Raw genomic sequence first — 23,182 nt, forward strand, 5'->3', positions numbered from 1 at the left:
TTTGGCATCTTGTACTGGAAGTCTAAATTCATGCTAAATTGGAGAGAAGGAATTCAATTTTTATTATTAGTGAATTATGATTACACAAACAACATGATGTTGGAGAAGACTGATACCGCCATTAGACAAGGATAAAAAGTAAAATCGGACCGAAGTGATTAAATGAAGAACAAGAACTCCTTCAAGTACTAAGAGTATTGATAAAGTTTTATTGCTTAGATCCTAAGCCAGTCTTGAGAGCTTGAATAGTTTTGGCATCAGTTTTGAAGGACTTTTCCAGGATATTATCATCAATCCCAGTGGTGAACAGAGTGGCAGGAATCGAAACAGTCCCCGCGTTTGCACTCCCAAAGGCAGAAATCGCCAGAGCAGGTGTATGCGGATCAGCATTGTATTGATAGTGAACAAGTCCCTTTGGAAACACAAATATGTCACCCGTTCGTAGGGTCTGATTGTAGAACTTGTTGGTCGTGTCGACAAATCCTACTTGCAAACAACCTTTTCGGACCAAAAGTAACTCAGCAGAACGAGGATGGATATGGGGTGGATTAACCGAATTAACAGGAAATTGAAGAACAGCTAAGGAAACACTCTGCCCGTTAAGAGCTGGGAATTCAACTCGGCTAGCTTTCATCACCGTAAAAGCTGCAGCTGGTTTCTCGAAGCTGCGCATGTCTTTATATGTAAAGTACTTCGCATCGACCTTGGAACCCAAGAAGTCACAAAGAATATCTTCATCTCCAGCCTTGGTCATCTGAATGATGGCAAGTGAAGCTATCACTAGTAGGAAAAACTGGAGCATGGAAATTCTTGAGACCATACTGAAATGGATTAACCAATCATAGAAGGTTGCGATATATAGAGAACCTTAACGGACTCATTCTGCTGGCCTATTGTGGTGGGTTAGAACTTAGAACCAAGGATGGAGATTACAATATGTCATTCTTGTTGAAGCTTTGGTTTTGTCCTTTTATTGTCATTCAGAATTGTACGAGAGCCGATGATATCGAAAATCCATCGACAAACAATGTGGTATAAGCTGTTGAAGCAATCGGTGGTTATCGGCGGTTATTTTGATTTTTTCAATTGATTATCCGTCTATTTTAAATAATTTTTTAAAAAGAATAACCCGTGAATCTTGCCTGTTGATTCGATTTCTATGATTTTTTAGTTGCCCTAAAAACAAGGCTTTCCTCGTCCACCTTGCTGCCTAAGCTACAAGAGAACCTGCCAGCTATTTTCTTGAAGGGTCCAACCGTCCAAGCAAGTAATCCAGAAGAAAGAAGACAAGTGTTTGATTTGATGGGGCAGTCTTTTTCATTTTATTTTCTCTATTGTTTGTAAAAATTTGATAAAAAAAAAAGTCCTCATTCACAATATATTCAATTTGGGGACATATTTTTAATTTAGAAAAAATAAATTGAGATGATAATAGTTATTGTGGATATTCTTAAATTAAAAAGGATCGCGAAAGGAATTTCGAGGATGTCAAGAAAAACATTTCCACAAACAAAAGGACGAACATTAACGACGAGTTATGGGGGAGAGGGGAAGTGGAGCGGAGGGAGTCGCGACGTCTTACAGGGCGGTGTCGGAGGAAGAACTGAGGGATGTGGCGATGAATAAGAGGGAGTTTGAGAAGCAAATGGAGATCAAACACCACAATGTGGTCGCCCGCCTTAGAGGACGATAAGTTGCTCTTCTACTATTTGATTCGTCGTCTTCATCGCGGGAAGTTTATCTGCTCTACTACGTGGTACGAATTTCAAGTTCCCCTTCGCTTTCATTCATCTAATTATTAAATTCTTGACATTTTCATTGCCTGTGTTTTTGAGGTTAAAATTAACTTTCTTACACGTTTGTGTATTATTATTTAATTTTTTTTGTTGTTGATTACCACTTGTGCCACGAAGTACTCTGGCAATATTCTCATGATTAACCATGATAAGACTGATAAATAACATGAAAATTGATCAGAAATATTATTACTATCATTTCTTGAAAAGTTATTTATGCCGGGGAGACGATGATACATCGTATGAATCCTTTTGAACAAGGATGTTGATTATTAAATCACAAAGAAATTTGAGCAAAAACCAAAATGAGGGGGAAAGGAAAGCACAACACAACACTGGTGCACAAAATAGCCCTAAATCAGAGAGACTAATTTCTCAAGACTTTGGGGCAAGACCGGTCTTGAGAGCTTGAATAGTTTTCTCATCAGTTTTAAAAGACTTGGCCAAGATATTGTCATCAATATTGCTGAGGAATAGGGTGGCAGGAAGTGAGACAGTCCCCGCACTTGCGCTTCCAAAGGCAGAAATTGCTGTAGCAGGGTTCTTTGAATCAGCATTGTATTGGAAGTGAACCAATCCCTTTGGGAATATAAACATGTCACCAGTTTGTAGCGTTTGAGTGTAGAGCTTGTTTGTTGTGTCAACAAATCCCACTTCAAGAGAACCTATTACGACGAAAAGTAGCTCAGCGGCACGAGGATGGGTGTGAGGAGGATTAGTGGCACCAACCGGAAATTGAAGAATAGCGTAGGAAACACTCTGCCCATTAAGAGCTGGGAATTCAGCCATGCTTACTTTTGTCACCTTAAAAGTTGGTGGTGGTGGTGAAGTAATAAGGCCGCTTTTACGAATGTCAATGTATGTGAAGAAACCTCCATCAATTGTTGTATTTGGCGGAACCAAGAAATCGGAGAGAATATCTGCATCTCCAGCCTTGACCATTTCGACAACGGCAAATGAAGCTACTAGTAGAAGGAAAATTTTGAGGCTTGAAGAATTTGAGGCCATAGCTTATATTGAAGTTGATATGATGTTGAGGGCTGGAGTGAGGTGGTTGGTCTCAAGGAGGGAGCTATTTATAGAGAATGGAACCCTATCGGAAAGGCGAAGGAGGTAGTCGTTCTGGAGGCCTATTGGGTGCACAACTAGAGGAAATAAAAGATGGAGATTACAATGTCTTTCTTATTGAAGTTTCAGTCGTCTTTACATTGTCTTTTGTCTTGTGGGGACTGCCAGACTGTTAACAAGAAGAAGCAGCCATGTATAAGATGTTTAATAAGCAATTAAAACGACATTAAATTATTAACAAGAAGGTTCTATACAACTCATCTCAGAATCGGCTAATGGACTTGCTCATGTTGTTTTTGGTAATTCATGGGCCGCGGTCCGTCTTGATATTAATTTCTTTGGGATTGGGCCTGGGCCTGTTTAGGAGAAGAAGAAACAGGAAAATGGGAATTGAAAGAAGCACGCGTCACCATTTCAGTTGACTCACGTTCTTGGAGCCAGTTGACATCATCTCCCAATGAATCGCAATCGGAGCCGTTGGTGACATGACCTATGACGTCTCCTCAGTCCCCGAAAAATCAGGACCTCTTATTCTAGAAAGCGTCTCGTCCGCCGATAAGATAGAAGAGCTCACTCAGTTCTTTCCTCTCGTGGAGGGCACGGCCTTCGCGTTCTTTTGACCCGAATAGGGCCCGACCACCATAACATGGACTCCAACGGCCTCACTCGCTTCCGCCACCGCCAATCTCCATCCTCCGAGCGCTTTCTTGGCGCCTTCACACACGCGCCGCCTTCTGAATATCCCTCCACCTCCAATACAATCAGCCACGACTTCAACGAGCTCAGCGAGGACGACATATTCTTCAGCCCGGACTTCTCGGTCTCCTCCCACGCCGAGCATCGTAACCACCGTACCCCTGTCTCTTCGCCTTCCCCTTTCCGCCGCCACCATAGCAAGAACTTTCCCCAGCCTGAATCTTTCGGTATTCTTGCTGCCCTAGCGGAACATGAACCGTCCCTGAAGCTCAAGACCTTCCAAAAAGCCTCCATTTCCTCCTCTGTCTCTGCCTCCGCCTCTACCTCCACCTCCGTTTCCTCCTCCTCGACCTCCTCCTCGCGTTTTATTCCTTCCATCCCTAGACCGCCTCAGGACCGCCTTCCTGTCCTCTCTTCTTCGGCGAAATTCCACCAACACCTGTCAGCCCCGTCGAGCGTGCCGGTGCTTGCTCAGGTGATGAGGAAGCAGAAGGAATTTGATGATATTGACGATGTGGAAGAGGAGGAGGAAGGAGAAATGCTGCCGCCACACGAAATTGTAGCGATGGGGTCTGCGCGGTCGCCATTGCTGGCCTGCTCTGTGCTAGAAGGAGCTGGGAGGACATTGAAAGGAAGAGATCTCAGGCAGGTAAGAAATGCAATATGGCGGCAAACGGGTTTTCTTGATTGAATGTGGGGGGTTTTTGTGCTTTTAATTCTTTTGTTATTTCATCTCTTCTTGATGTTGTTGACTATGTATGACATTGTTGAAATATCAAGCTCTTTATCTTTGATGACCAAATTGTGCATATGCTGATTGAAACGAGCCAATTCTCTTTTATGTGATTTGGTCAGTTTGGTTGATGAGAGAATGAAGGGGAAAAAAGGGATAAAATTTTTCGAGAAATTAAAGTATGAAGTTATGTTATCTGGTGATCATGGTTTGTGCGACGAAAGATGTGAATACCACTAATTAATTTTCCACCAGAATTGAGACAACACTGGCATTATGATTTTTGCGATTGTATATTGTCTGGAACATGCTGCAGTAATTGGGGATTTTTCTGGGGAATTAGGACGAATGAGGACTGCTTAACTTTTGTTGATGCTTCTAAATTGCTGCCTTGGGTTATGTAGGTTCAGAACTTTCTCTTAGCTTTTCTTAATAGCATTCCTAGCATGTAAACTTATTATATGATTATCCAAGCTTTTGTCAAGGTAGTTATGTGTTGGTTCTAGGAAAGATGGTGAGTTTTGTAGTTGCTAGTTTTTGTTTGTATTATAACCTACGAGAATTTTTTTCATAAATGATGCAATTGTTCTGAGGAGAGCAATTCTGTTAGATAATGAGCCTAATACAAGATGGTGAGAACTGATCTGAATTAGACTAGTGGAGATTCTGGCAGTCTTCCAGTAATTTGGAGATATGTTTGATTTTGCCCATGTTTGTTGTGAAGAGGACGACAGAGAGGATCTCTGTCATCTGTTTCAACATTGATGTTGATATCTGACTCTTGTAGATGGTGCAACCATAGGCTGCTTTAGAACATTTGGTAACATTTTTCTTGAATATATTGCTGGATCTGCAATTTCTACCGTGTAGTAACTAGAAGCTTGGAGTTGTAGTGTTGTACTCGGAAGTCGTCATGATTGGCATGAATTGAAAAAAGTTGTATTAATACTGTGAAAGGTATTGTGATTGATTGAAAACTTGAATATGCTACATCACTTCATTGTTGATTTGCTATTGAGAATTAGGGGGTCTAAATTTGAAATTATGGAGGAGGGTTCGATGTTTCTGGTTTGATTACTGTATGTACTGGCTGTGATTGAGCTTTGAGGGGCGTGTTCTTGTTGCCGAACAGTGACATTCGAGCGTGATTTGGGATGGGCATGACAAGCTTGTTCGAAACCTATTCTGGGATTTAGAATACAGTTGCATTATATATGTGGAGAGAAGAAGAGCTTAGTTGGGACCTGGAAAGGGATTATTGCACGAAGGTTGTGAACTTGGGATGCGCTTAATGGATTCGACTATTCGTTGCAGACAGGCATTCACGGGGCCAGCGACAATATCGTGCCCAGGATGGATAGGCCCAAAAAGCCCTCTTTTTTTTCTGGGTGGTAATGATTATTGGTTAATGAAGGAGTAAATGGTGGGCCAGAGCAGCCCACCAGTTAGTTAAAAGTGTGGTTGAAACCCAAACTTTTTCTGGGCCGTAGATCTAATCTAAGCCCAACTATATATCTCCAGGTCTCGAGGGCATGATGTGGTTCATCTTATCAGGTCAAACTGGCCCACAACCCTCCTCGTGGTAGCGTAGAATGATAGTCGGGTCTGGCCTTGTTTGTGTTGGTGTATCAGAGACGAAAAAGATGTCATGTCTGTTGGGAGATAAGTGGAGCTTCTTTTAACAAGTAGGGACTATGAAAATGGATGTATGGGATCAACAGCCTTTTTAGCTCCTGACCCACTCCACCGTTTAAATCTCCAACCTTTTTTCTTCTCTATCTCTATCGAACGGTCCAGCACAGTATTTAGCTGGAAACTTTAATACGCACCTCACAAGGCTCACACTCTTTGGTTGTCCTCAAGAAAAAGACAAATTTTGTCTTTGAATTCTTTCTTCATGGGGTCCACGATCGAGCACCACTACTAAGAAGAGTGTGCTGCTCTTAAATTCCTTCCTCTGAATAATCGGTGCCATTTATTAATCCATTTTTGCTGATCTCTTAATACCCAAGGAGCTAGTATTAATCTTTTACGCGAATTGGCGCTAGCTGTATCTCTCTGAATAAATGAATCATCGTTTTTTATTTTTGATTTTCATTTTAATTTTAAAGTAATTTTTCTGGAGGATGGATAAGATCATGACGATCTTCTTTTGAATAGATGATAGTTAATTATAGGCAACAAGGACAAAGGCATTGATGATATGCCGGTGATGTTGCAGGTGCTCTTAAAGCTAGTCTACACAAAAAAATTCAGATTTCATAGCAATAGCATACGTTTGCTTCATCTGCCCATTTAATAACTCTGATTCTTGACTTTCTATGTGACAGGTGGATCCTACAAATCTCCTAAGTTGATTATTGTTTTGTAAAAGTTTCCAAAATTAAGATTTGATATTAAAAAACAAATCTCACTTTTTGCAATTAACTTAATTAAGGTTTATTGGGAAATTCAAATTCATCTAGTTGCATATTACCCAATTACTCCTCACTAATTATATATGGAAATCATTTAATCTTCAACATATGTTTACTGGGAAGCACAATCACAACAATTTCTTGAAAAAAGTTAATATTCCAACATCTGGACTGCCCTATACCTACTCGTAAAGTTAATATCTTCATCAATTCCAACTACCATGGTCAGGCTAAGGGTCCCTTTATTAAATGTAGAATAGCTACTCTGAATAAATTATTACTTGTTTATAAGTTATAACACTCTCATGTTCTTCTCTTCAAACTTTGTTCAGCATCTTCTATGGCTATTCGTATGCTTAACCTTGCAGCACTTCTCTTGGTCCTGATTTCATCAAGGATCCAACTCTCTGCATGTCAAGCTCTCAAGGGCAAGGTGTCTTGCCTTGACTGCAAGAACCATTACGACTTCTCAGGTAATTTGAACTCAAAATCCATATCAACTTTTCCTAAAATATTAATTTGTGATCATAATTGTGTATGGTTTCGCAATGTTACAGGAATCAAGATTTTGGTGAAGTGTGATAAGGTGAAGAAGCTATCTATGGCGAACACGAAGGAAGACGGTTCCTTCGCGGTTGATCTTCCCTCGGAATCCACCAAGACGCCTCTGAATTGCCTTGCGAAGCTTGTTGGAGGCCCTAGTGCCCTTTATGCTTCAAAGAAGGGCGTAGTGTCCCAGATTGTTAGGGCTGATGGTGAGAATAGTGGCTTCTACGCCATCTCTACCCCTCTTGCCTTCTCCACCAAGTGCCCTTCAAAGGTCATGAAATGTGGTGTTGGGTCATCTAAGACCGTCGATCTGCCTCTGCCACCCGAATGGGGACTCGCTCCGTCTAGCTACTATATTCCCTTCGTCCCCATCATAGGTATTCCTTGAATACCAGCAATCTGCATGGCTGGCTATATATAGTTGTATATGTGTGGTTTTCTGTAAGAAAATATGTGCTTCATTATTATGTTTTTGCTGTAATTCTATCAGTGTATTAATTCACAGCTTATGAATTATATATGTTGTATTTCCTGTGACTACTCTCTAAAGTTGTAATATACATTAATGCATCGAATTAATATCTTACTTATCCTGTTTAATCCCCTTAAAGTTGAGGTCTCCAAAGTTCAAACATGCAGTACATGTTTGTATGGGCCCCCAACAATCAATATGGGCAATTTCCTCATGAACCTCTTGGGTCCCAACATCTGTTCTATATCAGGATATATGGTGCCTTGAGTTGGGCTTTTGAATTGATGGGCTATAACAGGGTCAATGCGTGTTTGCTCTATAAGCAAAACAACGCTAATTGATTATCATTTCAAACTTAGGACGAACGGTATTTGAGATCGAGAGTTCGAACCAATCAACTAAGATATTTTCTTGTGAAATCCTAATTCCCGTTGGTTTGTCCAACTTTCGAGTCCCTGACCGCGTGGACTTCAACTAAGTCTTAACTATCCCCATCATGGTACAAGTTGTCCTAAATGTCCAAAATTTACATCTACTCAATTTTTCGAATGATAAATTGGGCTAATTTTCATTTGCCAAGTTAAAAAAGTTGAAGACCAACCCATGGAAAACTAACTCCATGCATACCCCTTGGCCCATAACATAGATTAATATCATTCATCCATATTAACTTAAAAACAAGTAAAAGATAGAAACATGATCATACAAACTAAAAAAAAAGGATAAGAAAATTAACCTCATCACATTTATATACAAACACATTGAAATAGATGTTGAAGATCATAATAGGATAGGAAGCAAAATTGGTTTGGCCAAATAATATCTGATTTCTTTACTCGATAGAACAAGTTTAAGTTAAATAATAGATTTGTCTTATCACAAATTCAACTTGTTAATTATATAAGCCAAACAAAATCGGACTAACACAGAGATGCTGATCATGATCATAGATAGCTAATGAGCTTTTTAAAAGGAAAGTTTCAAGTCGGTTTGTGGATAAGTTTAAATTAACTTGATTAATTACTGTTAAATTAACGCGTACCAGTGCGATAAATACCGCGGTTCTTGCTTGGTCAAAATCAAATCTCGCACTTTCTGCTCGCAATATTGAACCATGCTCGACGGCAGGAACTGGCCGGCCACGGCCGATTCCTCGCCGTGGTCTCGGCTCGAGGACAAGCTCTTCGAGAGGGCACTCGCGGTGTTCTCTGAGAACACGCCGGATCGGTGGGAGAAGATCGCTAGTCAAGTCCCGGGAAAGACATGGACGGAAGTGAGAAGACATTACGAGGATTTGGTTCACGATGTGAGTGAGATCGATTCGGGACGAGTTCAGCTGCCGAATTATTGTGACGACGACGACGACGAAGATTTGGTTGATTTGGTCGGGATGAGCAATTGCGATGGCGATCAGTCCGGGACGAGCGATCAATTGTTGTTTGCCTCGAAAGGCAGCAGAGAGAAGGAGACAGAGAGGAGAAGAGGAGTGCCTTGGACTCAGGAAGAGCACAGGTGAGCACTCATACTCCTCTTTTCGCATCAATTGATTTTCAAGGCTAGGAATTTTTGGAACAATCACCAATCGCATCAATTCAGAATTGTCTATCTTCATCGTTCTTTGTCGTTCAATAAGACGCAATTTGTTTTGCAATTGAGGCTGATTTATGAATTAAATTGTTGAAATTGTATACAAATCGTCAAGAGAATCTCATCGACTGATGCATTAATTTGAATTTATCGTATTCCAGGCTGTTTCTAATTGGACTGGAAAGATATGGAAAGGGAGATTGGAGGAGTATTGCAAGGAATGCAGTTGTCTCCAGAACTCCGGCTCAAGTGGCTAGCCATGCCCAGAAGTACTTTCTTCGTCTTAACTTCCATTAACAAATACAGAAAGAGATCTACCATACATGACATTACAACTACTACTGATCATGGAGCCAATTCATTTCCTCAAAATTGCAACCATTGATGCAGTTTTCGTGGTCTATGGCTGATTGAAATATAGGGAGGATGTAAATATACCACCTTCATGTATGTATGGAATGTAATAACTCATATTCGCACCAATAATGTATATGCGGCTAAGTGTAACATTTTTAAGGCCTTTTACATACAAAACAATGGAACTCAAGACATATTCAATTTCGTAATTTCACACAACACTTGATGGGCCCATTAGAGCGTCCACGGCTTCAAGAGAGGCCTTGAATTGGGTTTAGATTGAATCAATGGGCCTAAAAACTTAATCGGCCCATTAGAGCATCCCTGGCTTCGAGTTGGGTTTATATTGAACGCTGCGGATTTGAATGGGCCCCGCCCAAGTGAACGCTAAGAATCTTCAAATAAAAAAAAAAGAAAAATCTTCGCCCTTGGACAGTTGGACCATGGCAGGTAGCAGTGTAGCACGAGCCTCGCTGAGTCCTCTCGGTCAGCAATATAAAACACTGTACGCTCAAACTACCGTGGACTGGACTCGCCGGTGACATCGCTGGCGGGCTCTCGACTCTCCGTCTCAAATAATAGGAAATCGCCCAATTAAACCCCCACCCCTGAAGAAAGAAATCTCTATGCCACACTCGTCATCCGATCTAAATTATTGTCGACAACGATCAATATATTCTTGTATAGAGAGGGATTTAGGGTTGAGATTTTGGCATGGCTATACTTTACGCTGTGGTGGCTCGGGGAACGGTGGTGCTGGCGGAGTTCAGCGCGGTGACAGGAAACATTGGGGCGGTGGTGCGACGGATCTTGGAGAAGCTCCCGGATGAGGAGGAGTCAAGGCTCTGCTTCTCTCAGGAACGATATATCTTTCATATACTCAGATCCGACGGCCTCACCTTCCTATGCATGGCCAACGACACCTTTGGCAGTGCGTTTCTCTAGTTATCCGTTTCTTTCTTATTGAATTTTTTATCATTGCATATAAATTGATATTTCGTAATTCTAGCTTAGTTTTGTATGAATATTTTCTGTATCGAATAGCAGAAGTTACTGGATAGAAGGAAGAAGGAAGAGTTGAGAACTAAGCTTCAAGAGCAATACACGAACAATACAATAGAGTTGATGATTAGATACCGTCCAAGAATGGAAGGAAGAGAAAAAGGAGGACTTAAAAAATCTGCTATAGATGCTTCTCATGAAATACTTAAGAACCATCCTAACTTCTACTTCTTTGCGATAGTGTTGAGTGGACTAGTGTATTCATTAATCATTACTTGGTTTTCTGCATGATTTTGACCTCCCTAGTCCCTGCTGGCTGTTGATTTTCACTTATTCTTGTTCATGTTCTTTGAGTTATCATATCATTTTTGCCTTGATCCAGGGAGAATTCCATTTTCATACTTGGAGGATATACACATGAGATTCATGAAAAACTATGCCAGAGTGGCCCATTATGTTCCAGCTTATGCAATGAATGACGAGTTCTCTAGAGTCTTGCATCAGCAAATGGAATTTTTCTCGAGTAATCCTAGTGCAGATACTCTAAATCGTGTGAGAGGTGAAGTTGGTGAGGCAAGTGTAATATTTATGCATATGATTATTTAAGTTTCTCTCTTATTCATTTGCCCATTGCCCTAGTGTTTTTTTTTCCCTTCCATTTGGCTGCATGCTGAGGATGTCCTTTTTCCTTACATGGCAAATATAGTGTTTCAGCAAACCTGTAAAAAATTAAGCTTTAATCGTTCAAGAGTTAAGTACCTTCATTTACCATCCAGCCAGTGCCCACTCTTATTGCTGTTAGTGCCTTATGGTTTTCGTTTTGAAGGAAAATGTAGGGGGAGAAGCATATAAATTCCTAGGGATATTTTTACCCTCTTGTGAGAAAATGAATAATTGTTGTCCAAGTCTTATTCTCAAACATTTTGATGGGGTTTCTATCTGAATCCATAATAAAACTTGGTTGAAATCAGCTGTATGGTTTTCCCCTTCAATTATTCTGGTTTAAAGTTTGCAGTTGTGACTGTCTTTCTTTTATCAATTCCATCCATGTCTTTGTTTGCTCGCCCTTTTATTCTTATTATATTGTTAAATTCTCTTGCCTTTCATGCTAGACAATCATTGTTCACGTTGTATACATGCCCAAACCATGTAAAACTATTTTCACAAGCCACTCTTATCTGAAATTAAAAAAAAAATCTCTTTGCATATATCATTCGCTAATTTGTCACACATCTAGCCCAAATTCTCACTTTGGATAAATTAAATTTTGGAGGGTGTTGTTTGTTGGGAAATTAAGAAGATGAAAAAATCGTTTTGACTGCATATATTATCATTCAACATAGACGAATAATGATTTGTCGTGGTGCATATTTTACTTGAGGACGGGTAACAATTTCAAGTGAGGGCTTGTTTACTGGAAACAGTTTTGAGTGATGGCTTGTGGCCCTTGTGGGTTAGAAAGTAGAAGTTTCCTATCATTTGGCCATCTACGTTTATTCATGAGAATGGGTGTGGTTCAGAATTGGGAATGATGTTGTCTCTTTTGTTACAAGGGTTTTTTGCGTGCTTCTATATGTGTGTGTATTTGATCATGTGATCTTTTTTCTTTTTGTTTGGTGCTTACAAGCTGTGTAATCTTAATTCAGATACGCACAATCATGGTGGAAAACATTGAGAAAATATTGGAAAGGGGTGATCGAATTGAGCTTCTTGTCGACAAAACTGCGACAATGCAAGACGGTGCATTTCATTTCAGAAAACAATCTAAGAGGCTTCGTCGAGCTCTTTGGATGAAAAATGCCAAACTCTTGTAAGTGCTGTTTTTTATGCCAAATTTTTTTTTTTAATTTAAGTTGCAAGCTACCATGGTTTGTCTTTTTTACATTAGAAAGCACCAGTTATTCTAATCAGAACTGGTGTAGATGTTCGAGGTTGTGATGCATAACCTTACAAATCAGTTTAGCTAACTAAAATTTGAGACTGGCGAAAAAAGAAAAAGAAATTGATTCTGTGCTAGTTATAACAAGTCTCTTTAAACCCCATATGGGGCTACATTATATTTTACCGTGATTATTTCTTGTTGTCTATTATTCTAAGAAGGTCCAGTCTACTGGAATTTCAAAATCCACTTGTGAACGCTAATGTTATTGTTTGGCAGGGCCATGTTAACATGCTTGATTGTTCTGTTGCTGTACATAATAATTGCTGCCTGCTGTGGCGGCATTACTCTTCCTTCATGTAGATCTTGACTCTCACTCTCGTTTCTAAGGTACGTTGTTATTGGCCATGTCAGGAGGCTTCAGTGAATTCAACCTTTGAATTCATGGTTTGTGTGGAAATTTAGTATCTGAAACTTCTACATGGTTCCAAATAGTACAGTATTACTGGATGTGGGTGGTCTCGCATTGAAATGTGAGTCTGATGAGTTGCTGTCACTTTGTTATTGTTCAATTTTGTATCGTGTAAAAATGTGTGGATTATTATAATTGTTCTCTCAAGATAAATTATTGAGGTTCAAATTTCCTTTATGTGATGTCATAACGTCTTGTGTTTCGTATGTAATTGCCTGGTTGAATGGTTTCACTTTGTGAGCTTTGAAAATTTCTCATGTCTCGTTTGTTTATGGGTTGCATTGTTTGCTGCGTGTTCCTTTCCCCCCTCCCCAAGTTCCTATCTTTAATTTGCAGATTTTTACAGTGCTGAGAGTTAAAACGACATTAGAATTATTTGGCTGGATGGTACGAATCAATGCCAAAAAGGAGAGAGCAGGGTCACTTCAACTTTTGACTGGTGGCGCACAACGGCACAAGTATCCCCAGCTATTAATAATCTGATACGTTACCTAAACGTTTTAGATGATTAGATCTGCGAGACAAACTTCTCCCTTGCTTAGACGAGGCCTTAAAAGTTGAGTTGATGTTTGCGTGCAATAATCTTGGTTTAAAAGACTTATCATCAACCGTGTAGAATTGAATCAGATTTGATGAACAACATGTTACCTGTGGATGCTAGCGTATTTGAATTCATTAAGGGGAAAAGAAAAATTAGAAAGCCATAAGTGAAATAGAATGTTTGCTTTGTCAGCCTCGCGACGAAGTGACTGGCTAACGCCTTCTGAATAGAAAAGCGACCGAAAGCAGCGTGCGGTGCCGGCCCAAAAACAAGTAGACAACGCAGTGGCTAGGTCCCACTTGCCAAACCCATGTTTAAAAAAAATTCATCAAAGCCCAAAGGAGATTGAAGCCGCTACCTTTTGATACCCAACCCAGGCAGTGGGAATATGTCTGCTTGGTGGGTAGTTTAGAGAATTCGTAACTTTTCCTTGCACATTGCCACAGAAATACTTTCAGAAAACAAGTGGTGTCACAGAGATTAGGACTAATAATAATTTTTTATTTGGGTAATTTCCTTATTAACGATGGACTCCGAAAACAGGCGGTAGGCCACAACGAGAATCAATTTCCTGGCATTACTTTGGATTCCTCATTCCTCTGTTCATACCTCCATATGTTTCTCCATTATTATTCCCATTTTCGTCTTAACTTACCTAGATTTTTAATCATCTGTTCCTCTTCTCTCCTTTTCAAGTCTCGCATACATGAGCACTCTTATCAGGCAATTCTCACCATCGCCTCCGATTAGGACTTCTCATTCACACCATTTGCCAACCCCTGTCTTCTCTTCTCCAACCTCCCGTAGTGTACCTTCAAGAAAGGCTCATCGTAGAATCCAGATTTGCAAGTTGGGTAATTTCCTCGACTTGAAACCCGAATCAAAACCCGAGCCTCTACACTTTGATCTCCCATGGATTGATCCTGCTGCACGGTCGCGCTTGGATGTAATCATCATTGGTACTGGCCCGGCTGGCCTGCGTCTTGCAGAGCAAATTTCAAGTTATGGGATAAAGGTATGTTGTGTTGATCCTTCTCCGCTTTCGATGTGGCCTAACAATTATGGAGTATGGGTTGATGAGTTTGAAAGCATGGGGCTTGAGGATTCTTTGGACTATACATGGCCAATGACCAGTGTCCACATAGATGATCACAAGACCAAGTACTTGGACCGTTCTTATGGTCGTGTTAGTAGGAAGAAGCTGAAGACAAAATTGATGGAGAATTGTGTCTCCAATGGAGTTAAATTTCATAAAGCCACTGTTTGGAAAGTAGAACATGAGGAATTTGAGTCTTCAGTTACTTGTAATGATGGGAACAAGCTGAAGGCAAGTCTAGTTGTAGATGCAAGTGGTTTTGCTAGCCCTTTTATCGATTATGATAAGCCAAGAAACCATGGTTATCAGATTGCACATGGTATTTTAGCTGAAGTTGATAATCACCCTTTTGACTTGGATAAAATGCTTCTCATGGATTGGAGAGATTCCCATTTAGGGAATGAACCGTATATGCGAGTAAGCAATTCGAGATTCCCAACCTTTCTGTATGCAATGCCATTTGATTCAAACTTAATATTTTTAGAAGAAACTTCTCTGGTTAGCAGGCCTGTGTTATCTTATCTGGAGATAAAGAGAAGGATGGTTGCAAGGCTAAGGCATCTGGGAATCAGAGTGAAGAGCGTATTGGAAGAGGAGAAGTGTTTGATTCCAATGGGAGGCCCTCTGCCCCAGATTCCTCAGAGTGTTATGGCTATAGGTGGGACTTCTGGTGTGGTGCATCCATCAACCGGGTACATGGTTGCTCGGACAATGGCGTTAGCCCCCATTCTAGCCAAGGCCATAGCAGAGTGTCTTGGCTCAACCAGAATGATTAGAGGAAGGCCACTGCATCATAAGGTTTGGAATGGCTTGTGGCCAATCGAGAAGAGGTGTACAAGGGAATTCTACTCTTTTGGGATGGAGACTTTGTTAAAGCTTGATTTGAGTGGGACTACGAGGTTCTTTGATGCTTTTTTTGATTTGGATCCTTATTATTGGAAAGGCTTTCTCTCCTCAAGGTTATCACTTAGAGAGCTTGCATTGTTGAGCTTGTCTCTGTTTGGACGTGCTTCAAATCCATCCAAATTTGATATAGTCACCAAATGCCCTGCACCCTTGGTTAGAATGATGGGTAATTTAGCTCTTGAAGCCATTTAAACCATTGAATGTTGAAGGGCATGTAGACTCTGATTTATATAGACATGTGAATTTCTTGTTAGTTGGTTAAATCTCCTAATAAAAGGATCCATCATTTGAGTGCTTTGCATTCACTTGTTTATCTTTCTCTTTCAGTACTGCCTTTAGAGGCACATAGTCTGCAGCTTTACGCCAGTCATGTATGCCAGGTAAGAACTTTGCACAAGGATGACAATAAGGCATATATTTGATGACTTTGGTCTCTGGCTACTTGGTGAACACACTCCATATATCTGATCATCCCAATTTCCAAGATAGATATGATAGTGACAAGCAGCACAAACTTAAGATAGACACAAAACATGATTGAAAAAACAAGTTTTAGCAGCTGGCAGTTGATGTGGATTATCGCTGTTGTGGAGGAAACCTTAGTTCTTCATGCATGATGTGGCGGAGGAAATCCATATTTGGGAGGAGGGCTTGCTGGAGGCAATGAAGGCTGTTGGGCTGGAATAGTACATGGCGGACATGGAGGTTTTGACTTTTGAGTATGTAGAAGGTTTGTGCTTCGGTGGAAATGGACGTTGGTGAGGAAGAGGTGATGGTGGTGGAGAAACATTAGGGTCTGCTGGAGGCTGGCTGTGGTAAGGCGATGGTAATGGTGTAACCAACGGGGAAGTATGGAGGAGGACTCAACGGTGGTGATGAATATACCGGAGGTGCTTGAGCCATGGGGACTTGTGGCAGCAGCAAAGGAATATGGCCGTGGCCCATCCAATGGTGGTGGAACCAAAACCAGTTGGTGTCATAGCCCTCGTTGTCATCTGGGTTGGTGATACCGTTGATGTTAATAGTTAAAATGTTGCAGAAAACAAGTATGAGGAACTTTGAGCATGCCTTGGATGTTGAAGTATGCACTGCCATGATTTTCTAGAATCAGAATTCAGAAGATCTTGATCTGGGCCTAATTTATGGTGGAGTCTGGGGGTTGATTTGGGCACGACAGTTACAATGGTAGCATTTCAAACTTAGGTGCCGTTGAATCATAATAAGTACCAGTGACTACAAACAGAAATTACCCTGAGAACACACATCATTACACTTGTAAGAAAGTCAACGGCACGGTTACAAAATCTGTTAGCAACTAATAAATCCTCGGACATCAATGAGTCAAGCCAAATGTTATATAATCAATGGATGAGAACTATTTGCATCCCATATTTGCATCCCAATTTCAGTTTTTTCCAAATTTTACTGTCTGCACCTCATGATGAACAGTAGAACCAGAACAGAAAATCTCTAAAAACAGAGCATACATTTGCAATACATGAAATCAAATCGGAACCATGAACATATATATATAATCATGAGGAATCAACAGAGTCAGGTATATACTAATATGGAGAAAAAAAATAGAATATTTTACTTTAATTCGTCATTGTTGAGTTAACTCAGGACTTGAAATCAACAAGTGCTCAAATACCATGTCAAAAGCACACAAACTTAACTCAATGCATCCTCATAAAGGACAATCCAGTCGAATAACCATTATTAGACTCTAAAACCATATGTACAAGCATATTACCAGCTCTTCATTCAGTTATCACAGGGTTCATCGGGATCATTGGAAGCAACGATCGCATAACCAACCTGCAACACGCAGATTTTTTACTGCAATTTGATCAGCACTCCATCAGTGAGAACAATCTCCAAGAGAAGAAAAACAATTCTGAAAGCATGGTGAAGAATGAAAAATAAAATGGGTTTTGCTTTTAGGGGTTTATCTTGACTGAAACTTTTAGGGTTCACCTTGATTGAAGCTGCTTAAGTAGGCAAAGGGTCAGGCGCACGATTATCCTTCCCCAAAACCATGCCGAGAGCATCGCGGAGGGGCACCGTAACAAAGGGCAAGCGCTGGCCACTAGCAGTACAATCTCCAAAGTCTCTTCCGGCGAGATCATCGCCGCCCATGTGGTACTAGGCTGTAGAACTATGTTGATTTACATGGCGTAAGAAGAAAATGTTGTTTGGACGCCGTTGAACTCTTCGTCTTCCACAGGAGAGTGATGGGTCTGATTTTGTAAGGAGATGGAGAGTGAAGTGAAGAAGGAGAAAGACGGGATGGAGAGAAATGATATGTGTGGTAGGGTCAGTTGGGGTGTTATTAGATTGAGTGTTTTTTGTGATTTTGGGGTGTATTTAATCATCTCTGGGGTGCAAATAGTCATCATCTAATCAATGCTTGTTGATTCGTTCTTTAACAAGCTTCGTAATACTTGGGCCGAAAAGTTGGCCCAATGATAGCTTTGGGCTGTAAAACCAGATGCATTCCCAAATCCCAACAAGGCCCTTACTTAGATCCAATAGTACTTGGCTAGTGGCCACTATCCGGGCCCACAACTTTTCGTTGACAGCTGTGAAGAACTAACAAGATTTTGTTGTGTTAATTTGATGTTTAACTCACGTATGCTTTTCTAACTTGCAACTGAAGTAGTATGAGTATGACCCCAAACGTGTGAAAAGACACGTGCGAATTAGCCACTCGGCGACGAGCCGTCAATATGTGGGTGGAGTACACGTCGGATTGCCGTCTCTCAGCCCCCACTCACCGCTAAAAAGCCACCCACTCCTCAAATCTCTCTTCCCCTATATATCTCTCTAGAGTCTCTTTTGGAAGTTTCTGTTTGTTCTCTCCTGCGAAAACACTCTCATTCGCGACCAAGTTATCTTCTTTTTCTGGTTTCTTCTCTTCATCATATAACCAAAACCCTACAAACAATCCACAGGCATTCGCAGATCTCAACTCCTCTTCTCTATATCTTTCTATCAGGTACGACTTCAAAAACTCAAGCCTACTTAGGGTTTGCATTCTTCTTTCGTTATCGTTCTTTTGATCTTCGATCGATAGTCTTTATACACGTTGATTTGATTATTTCGTATCTTGATCGTCGTCTTGCTTAGTTGTTGAGAGAAGAAAGGAGAATAATGGAAAAGAGAAGTTTGCCACACAAGATCAATCAATCAAATTAGGTTAATTTTTAAGTGAGCTTCTTTTGTTTTACATAAAGAAAATAGTTCTAAAGAAGATAGATTTTCCTAGTTTATAGATAATTGAATGGAGTGATTACGGGATTGACACGGAAAGTGTGTTTTTCTTCTTCTTCTTCATTTTTTCTTTTTTGTTTGATTATTTGTGGAAATGGATGGTGTTGTCTGCAGCTCGGTGCTTGTAAAGGTGAATCTTTGAGGAAAACTTTTTTCGGGTAAAAAACTCGACCACTTAGAGAAGGCTATTATTGTTTAAAAGTAGACGGTCTGGGTCTCATGAGAATTGTTAGGGGAATGCAGAAATTGTTTCGCGAGGAGCAAATCACACTGGGCTTGAAGAAATCCTTCAGCCAAGGGATTGGCATCAACACTCCTAGGGCAAGAACGCGCGACAAACCCATGACTCTCGTCTTATTGTGTCTCTAATTTGTGGGGTCCTTTACCGTTCGTCATCCAGAGTATAATATTATACACCATCGGATTCCAATGACTCGAATTTTAGTTCAGCGAGGTTCTACCGGGAGTAGTTCTTCTTCCTCTTCTTCTTTGAACTCAGCCCGTTCTCCTTCCTTGTCGGGGTCCCCTTCTGGCCGGCCTGAGCAGCAAAGTCTTTCAGCTCCGAAAGATGAGGAAATTGGAGAAGAGCTGCAAGTTGTGAACGAGCTTTTGGATAATTCTGGAAGCACAGAAAATAGGGCAGCAAAAGGTGATGATCTTTTGATTGAAGGTCCTTGTGGTGATAGAATTGAGAGTTCAATTGAGGAGAATGACGGTGGTGAGAAATTAATCATTGATGATATCTTGGATGCTGGGGAGTTGGTGAGAGGACCGGGTGGGTTGAGAACATCAGAGAGAATTATTGTTGAAAATGAAGGCGCCAGTGTCATTTCTTCACAGTCTGGTAGTGGAAGTTCGCATCCACCTCCTCCTCCTGTCCCACCTCCAAAACCGTCAGCCTCAAATCCAAATTCAAGGAGGTTGGTTTCAGGAAGTCCTAATTCTGTGAGAAGAGCAAGTGTCTGGCCTCTTGTGTCTACCAGGTCTTCACCGACTGGGTCTCGACCTTCATCTCCCAGGTCACATGCTGAAAGTGAGGGCTACAATAGTGCTGATGAGCAGAGTCCTTGCTTTGCTTCCTCCTACAATGATTTGGTAAGTTTCTTGTGATGCATTTTACTTGCAGCATGTATATGTTGTATTGATGTATGGAAATTTTTCCTTAAATGGTTGATTTGGTGAGGGATTTTTGTTAACTCACTTGTAATTTTGACGACTCTGATTCAGATTGCTCAAAATCATTCCAGTTGTACCACCAATGCGTTTTTCTCTGCCTTGAGAACATATGCATCCGAGTACCACTTGATAAAGTCATTACAGACATGTTCTCTTCTCTAGTTATCTTCTCATGTGTAATGTACTGGATTTAGATTTTGTTTGGAAGTTGTGACCTAGCCTTCATAATTGATATGGAACCACATTGTTCACATTAGATATTTCACACAAAGCAGCATTTGGTATATGTTGCAGGAAAGAGAGCGCCAGTTTGAAATTGATATTCGGCGGGCGAAAGGGTTGGAAGTCAAGCGTATGTTGGAAGATGGGAACTGTCTCTTCCGTGCTGTTGCAGATCAAGTCTATGGAGATTCTGAGTTGTATGATTTGACCAGGCAAATGTGCATAGACTATATGGTAAGTTTATTTTTATATATAATTTGTTCTTCTTTATGTTTGTTCTTAAGGGATTTTTTGTAGGTGTCTTGTCGTCCTTCTATTGTCAAGAGAGGGTTAAGCGAGAATATCAAAAGAAAGAAAAAGTGAAACTATTTGTAGTATTTTTTATTATATTCATTGCTCTTCTGCAACAATTATTGCACCGAAAAAGATAATTTAAAGATGGAGCTGTCAAATTATTTTTTCAACATTCTGTATACCGTTTATATACTTTTTACTTGGATGAACCGTATGGCAGTGCTCATCAGTTATTGCTTGTTCAGGAACGAGAAAGGGATCACTTTTCACAATTTATAACAGAAGGTTTTACATTGTACTGTAGGAGGAAGAGAAGAGACAAGGTACTAAATGCTCTAATCTGTGTTTTCTGTGCTTCTATCTGCCGATTTGGTACAAATGCATGATATACTTAAGCCATACAATCTTTGCAGTGCTCTTACCTCAATTTGGCTAATTTGGTAGGAATGTGAAGAAATGTATTGTTCTATTAGTAAACCTTGAACCACGTATTCATACCTCTGTGTGTGTGTGTGTGTTTTTTTTTTGTTTCTGCATGTTGATTCATATGTTAATATATACACGTGAGCATGCAAGAATCATAACCTGGATAGGCTGGTGGTTGCCACATAAGAAGATGAAATAAGTCTCTCACTTTCCAAAACTGGTCTTTGTTTGTCTTTAGCTGAAAGTACCTTGTTTATTAGCTGTTTTATCATGTAAAGTCTCCTTTGTATTTTTGAACTATTGAATTGTGGTTGTTTTCTTTCCATTCGAGGAGAAAATTGATTGAGTTGTGATGTTATTGTCGATGACTCGATTCTGATCAGTTACAGGGTCTTCCTGTTTAATTAACTTATTTATCTTTTCTCTGGGTGGCAGGTCTATGGAAACAATGTGGAGATTCAAGCCTTATCTGAAATGTATAATAGGCCTATCCATATCTATGCATATAGCACAGGTGCTGTCCTATTGAGATAATAATGATGGTTTACACATTTATCATATGATTATACCTTTGTATTTGGTCTTAATGAAAATAGTTATCTATACAGAACCTATCAATATTTTCCATGGAAGCTACAATACTGATACCCCACCAATACGGCTAAGTTACCATCATGGGAATCATTACAACTCTCTTGTCGACCCACGTCGATTGGCAATTGGTGCAGGGCTTGGATTCAGCTCTCTTCGGGGGGTATGTTTATGCACCCAGTTTTAGCTTGCATCAAAATCTAAGAATATAATAGTTTATGTTCTATATTTGTGAGATGCTACTGACGTGGACTCAAATCAAATTTAGTTTTTGAGGCATGAATTTAAATGAGATGGACGAGAAGAACTATTAGATTGTTTGAGCAGGCATTAAACTTCCCCTGCGTTCTTAATAAAGACATGGCTTCCAATGAGGAGAATGACAAACAATATTTAGTTAACATTACTTTTCATTATGGTCTATTTTGCAGGTGAGTGTTGATAGGGATCAAGTCAAGGCTGCTATGAAGGCCCAGCAGGATCAACAAATAGACAATGCATGTATCTTATTTTATTAAATGTTGTAATTTTAGTCCATCTTTTATTGTATTGACATTATTCTGTTTTCTTGTTGACAAAATCTTACTCTGCAGGCGCTTTTGGCTGAGGGGCGATTTTACTCTGATCTTGAGGTTACTGAAAAAGAGATTGAACGTATGGTGATGGAAGCTTCTCGTGCTGAGTATCTTGCTGATGACAACTTCAAGGGTCATAAAGAATCATCTACTTCCAGTGCTGAACCATCATCCTCTGGAGCAAGTATGCCTTCTGTTTCCTCTTCCAATTTTTTTAATTGAAAATGTGGCTCTTTGATTAAAGTAGTGTGATAAGATCTTTTAGTGTTTGTAAGTGAACCCAATTTTTTACTTCCCTCCGTTGGTTCTTTGGTTCAAGTCATCATGCTCTTACTCAGGAAGTGTGGGATTTATCTATTAGAGAGAGAGGCTGAGAAAGTAATTTGTTTCTCAAAATGTAATATTCATTTGTAGATGGGAATTTCAGACCATGACACTAACAATACATTAAAATCCATGAGCAGGATCGTCTGGCAGTGAGACCAAGCTGGGAAGTGGGAGAAAACAGGGTTCACAGGACACAGTCCTCAGCAGTAGCATGCAAATGCTATTGTCAATGGGATTCACCTATCTGCAGGCAATAGAGGCTTACCGCATATTTGGAGATGATGTAGATTCTATGGTTTGTTACCTGCTGGAGACCAGTAATAGCAGCCGACGGAAAGGCAAAGCAACTGAATGAGGAACTGGTTGCCATTTGGAAAGAGACCACTGGTCTGGAAATGGTTGCCATTTGGAAAGAGACCAGTATGGTTGAGGAGTAATATTGGCTTGCTCTACTGATAATGAAGCTTTGGTGAAATAAATGAACCGTCCGTGTCAGAGACCTCTTAGATTTGTTACATTACTACGTCTAATTAATAAATGGATCTACTGGGGATGTAATTCATATAGCCGAGCCTGTGGTCAGGTTTTTATATTAGCTCTAGTGAGTTTCGTTTCCTGGCTCCCACTCACACAGTACATTCGTCTCTCATCTGTTCTAGGCAAAATGTTACCATCTCTAGTAAAAGAGGTGCAGCTGGATGCGAATGGTTCAAGGTGCATGTTT

At 40.3% G+C, this 23,182-nt stretch overlaps 7 protein-coding genes and 1 pseudogene across 9 annotated transcripts; 6 read left to right on the forward strand and 2 right to left on the reverse strand.

The window, feature by feature from the left end:
* Window positions 1-64: 64 nt before the first annotated feature.
* LOC120001788 (germin-like protein 9-3) lies at window positions 65-896 on the reverse strand. The gene has a single exon (XM_038850248.1). It carries the CDS (start codon window positions 818-820, stop codon window positions 209-211), a length of 612 nt encoding a protein of 203 aa, XP_038706176.1. The 5' UTR covers window positions 821-896; the 3' UTR covers window positions 65-208.
* A 1,079-nt stretch (window positions 897-1,975) lies between these two features.
* On the reverse strand, window positions 1,976-3,000 carry LOC120001786 (germin-like protein 9-3). Its single transcript, XM_038850247.1, has one exon. It carries the CDS (start codon window positions 2,802-2,804, stop codon window positions 2,172-2,174), a length of 633 nt encoding a protein of 210 aa, XP_038706175.1. The 5' UTR covers window positions 2,805-3,000; the 3' UTR covers window positions 1,976-2,171.
* A 389-nt stretch (window positions 3,001-3,389) lies between these two features.
* Window positions 3,390-4,406, forward strand: LOC120001785 (ubiquitin-like-specific protease 1). The gene has a single exon (XM_038850246.1). It carries the CDS (start codon window positions 3,511-3,513, stop codon window positions 4,249-4,251), a length of 741 nt encoding a protein of 246 aa, XP_038706174.1. The 5' UTR covers window positions 3,390-3,510; the 3' UTR covers window positions 4,252-4,406.
* Window positions 4,407-6,496: 2,090 nt separating this feature from the next.
* LOC120002457 lies at window positions 6,497-7,786 on the forward strand. Its single transcript, XM_038851235.1, has 4 exons — window positions 6,497-6,514; window positions 6,624-6,645; window positions 7,043-7,183; window positions 7,268-7,786. The coding sequence occupies exons 1-4, from the start codon at window positions 6,497-6,499 to the stop codon at window positions 7,645-7,647; spliced, it is 561 nt and encodes a 186-aa protein (XP_038707163.1). The 3' UTR covers window positions 7,648-7,786.
* A 977-nt stretch (window positions 7,787-8,763) lies between these two features.
* Window positions 8,764-9,879, forward strand: LOC120001787 (annotated as a pseudogene).
* A 255-nt stretch (window positions 9,880-10,134) lies between these two features.
* On the forward strand, window positions 10,135-13,210 carry LOC120002221 (vesicle-associated membrane protein 714-like). Its single transcript, XM_038850894.1, has 4 exons — window positions 10,135-10,606; window positions 11,060-11,250; window positions 12,324-12,487; window positions 12,836-13,210. The coding sequence occupies exons 1-4, from the start codon at window positions 10,390-10,392 to the stop codon at window positions 12,924-12,926; spliced, it is 663 nt and encodes a 220-aa protein (XP_038706822.1). The 5' UTR covers window positions 10,135-10,389; the 3' UTR covers window positions 12,927-13,210.
* A 229-nt stretch (window positions 13,211-13,439) lies between these two features.
* Window positions 13,440-15,876, forward strand: LOC120002220 (capsanthin/capsorubin synthase, chromoplastic-like). Its single transcript, XM_038850893.1, has one exon. It carries the CDS (start codon window positions 14,276-14,278, stop codon window positions 15,761-15,763), a length of 1,488 nt encoding a protein of 495 aa, XP_038706821.1. The 5' UTR covers window positions 13,440-14,275; the 3' UTR covers window positions 15,764-15,876.
* A 2,518-nt stretch (window positions 15,877-18,394) lies between these two features.
* On the forward strand, window positions 18,395-23,074 carry LOC120002359 (OVARIAN TUMOR DOMAIN-containing deubiquitinating enzyme 6-like). 3 transcript variants are annotated; one of them, XM_038851089.1, is made up of 10 exons: window positions 18,395-18,572; window positions 18,962-19,005; window positions 19,091-19,942; window positions 20,318-20,479; window positions 20,785-20,862; window positions 21,401-21,479; window positions 21,574-21,719; window positions 21,988-22,053; window positions 22,150-22,315; window positions 22,596-23,074. In XM_038851089.1, exons 3-10 carry the CDS (start codon window positions 19,277-19,279, stop codon window positions 22,811-22,813), a joined length of 1,581 nt encoding a protein of 526 aa, XP_038707017.1. In that variant the 5' UTR covers window positions 18,395-18,572; window positions 18,962-19,005; window positions 19,091-19,276; the 3' UTR covers window positions 22,814-23,074. The 3 variants fall into 3 exon arrangements, with proteins under 3 accessions (XP_038707017.1, XP_038707015.1, XP_038707018.1); XM_038851087.1 differs by having other exon boundaries at window positions 18,962-19,942; XM_038851090.1 differs by lacking the exon at window positions 18,962-19,005.
* Window positions 23,075-23,182: the final 108 nt, after the last annotated feature.

The sequence above is a fragment of the Tripterygium wilfordii genome, chromosome 7 (genome assembly GCF_013401445.1).
Source record: "Tripterygium wilfordii isolate XIE 37 chromosome 7, ASM1340144v1, whole genome shotgun sequence".
Taxonomy (NCBI): domain Eukaryota; kingdom Viridiplantae; phylum Streptophyta; class Magnoliopsida; order Celastrales; family Celastraceae; genus Tripterygium; species Tripterygium wilfordii.

Bases quoted from the DNA above. Each gene is read 5' to 3' on its own strand.
- LOC120002457 (XM_038851235.1), top strand. The intron at 6,646-7,042 runs GTTGATTATTGT...AACTTTGTTCAG, and splicing joins GGATCCTACAAATCTCCTAA to CATCTTCTATGGCTATTCGT. The intron at 7,184-7,267 runs GTAATTTGAACT...GCAATGTTACAG, and splicing joins GAACCATTACGACTTCTCAG to GAATCAAGATTTTGGTGAAG.
- LOC120001785 (XM_038850246.1), top strand. From the start codon at position 3,511: ATGGACTCCAACGGCCTCACTCGCTTCCGCCACCGCCAATCTCCATCC.
- LOC120001788 (XM_038850248.1), bottom strand. From the start codon at position 820: ATGGTCTCAAGAATTTCCATGCTCCAGTTTTTCCTACTAGTGATAGCT.
- LOC120002220 (XM_038850893.1), top strand. From the start codon at position 14,276: ATGAGCACTCTTATCAGGCAATTCTCACCATCGCCTCCGATTAGGACT.
- LOC120002359 (XM_038851087.1), top strand. From the start codon at position 19,277: ATGACTCGAATTTTAGTTCAGCGAGGTTCTACCGGGAGTAGTTCTTCT. The intron at 19,943-20,317 runs GTAAGTTTCTTG...TATATGTTGCAG, and splicing joins CTTCCTCCTACAATGATTTG to GAAAGAGAGCGCCAGTTTGA. The intron at 21,720-21,987 runs GTATGTTTATGC...TCTATTTTGCAG, and splicing joins GATTCAGCTCTCTTCGGGGG to GTGAGTGTTGATAGGGATCA.
- LOC120001786 (XM_038850247.1), bottom strand. From the start codon at position 2,804: ATGGCCTCAAATTCTTCAAGCCTCAAAATTTTCCTTCTACTAGTAGCT.
- LOC120002221 (XM_038850894.1), top strand. From the start codon at position 10,390: ATGGCTATACTTTACGCTGTGGTGGCTCGGGGAACGGTGGTGCTGGCG. The intron at 11,251-12,323 runs GCAAGTGTAATA...ATCTTAATTCAG, and splicing joins TGAGAGGTGAAGTTGGTGAG to ATACGCACAATCATGGTGGA. The intron at 12,488-12,835 runs GTAAGTGCTGTT...ATTGTTTGGCAG, and splicing joins ATGAAAAATGCCAAACTCTT to GGCCATGTTAACATGCTTGA.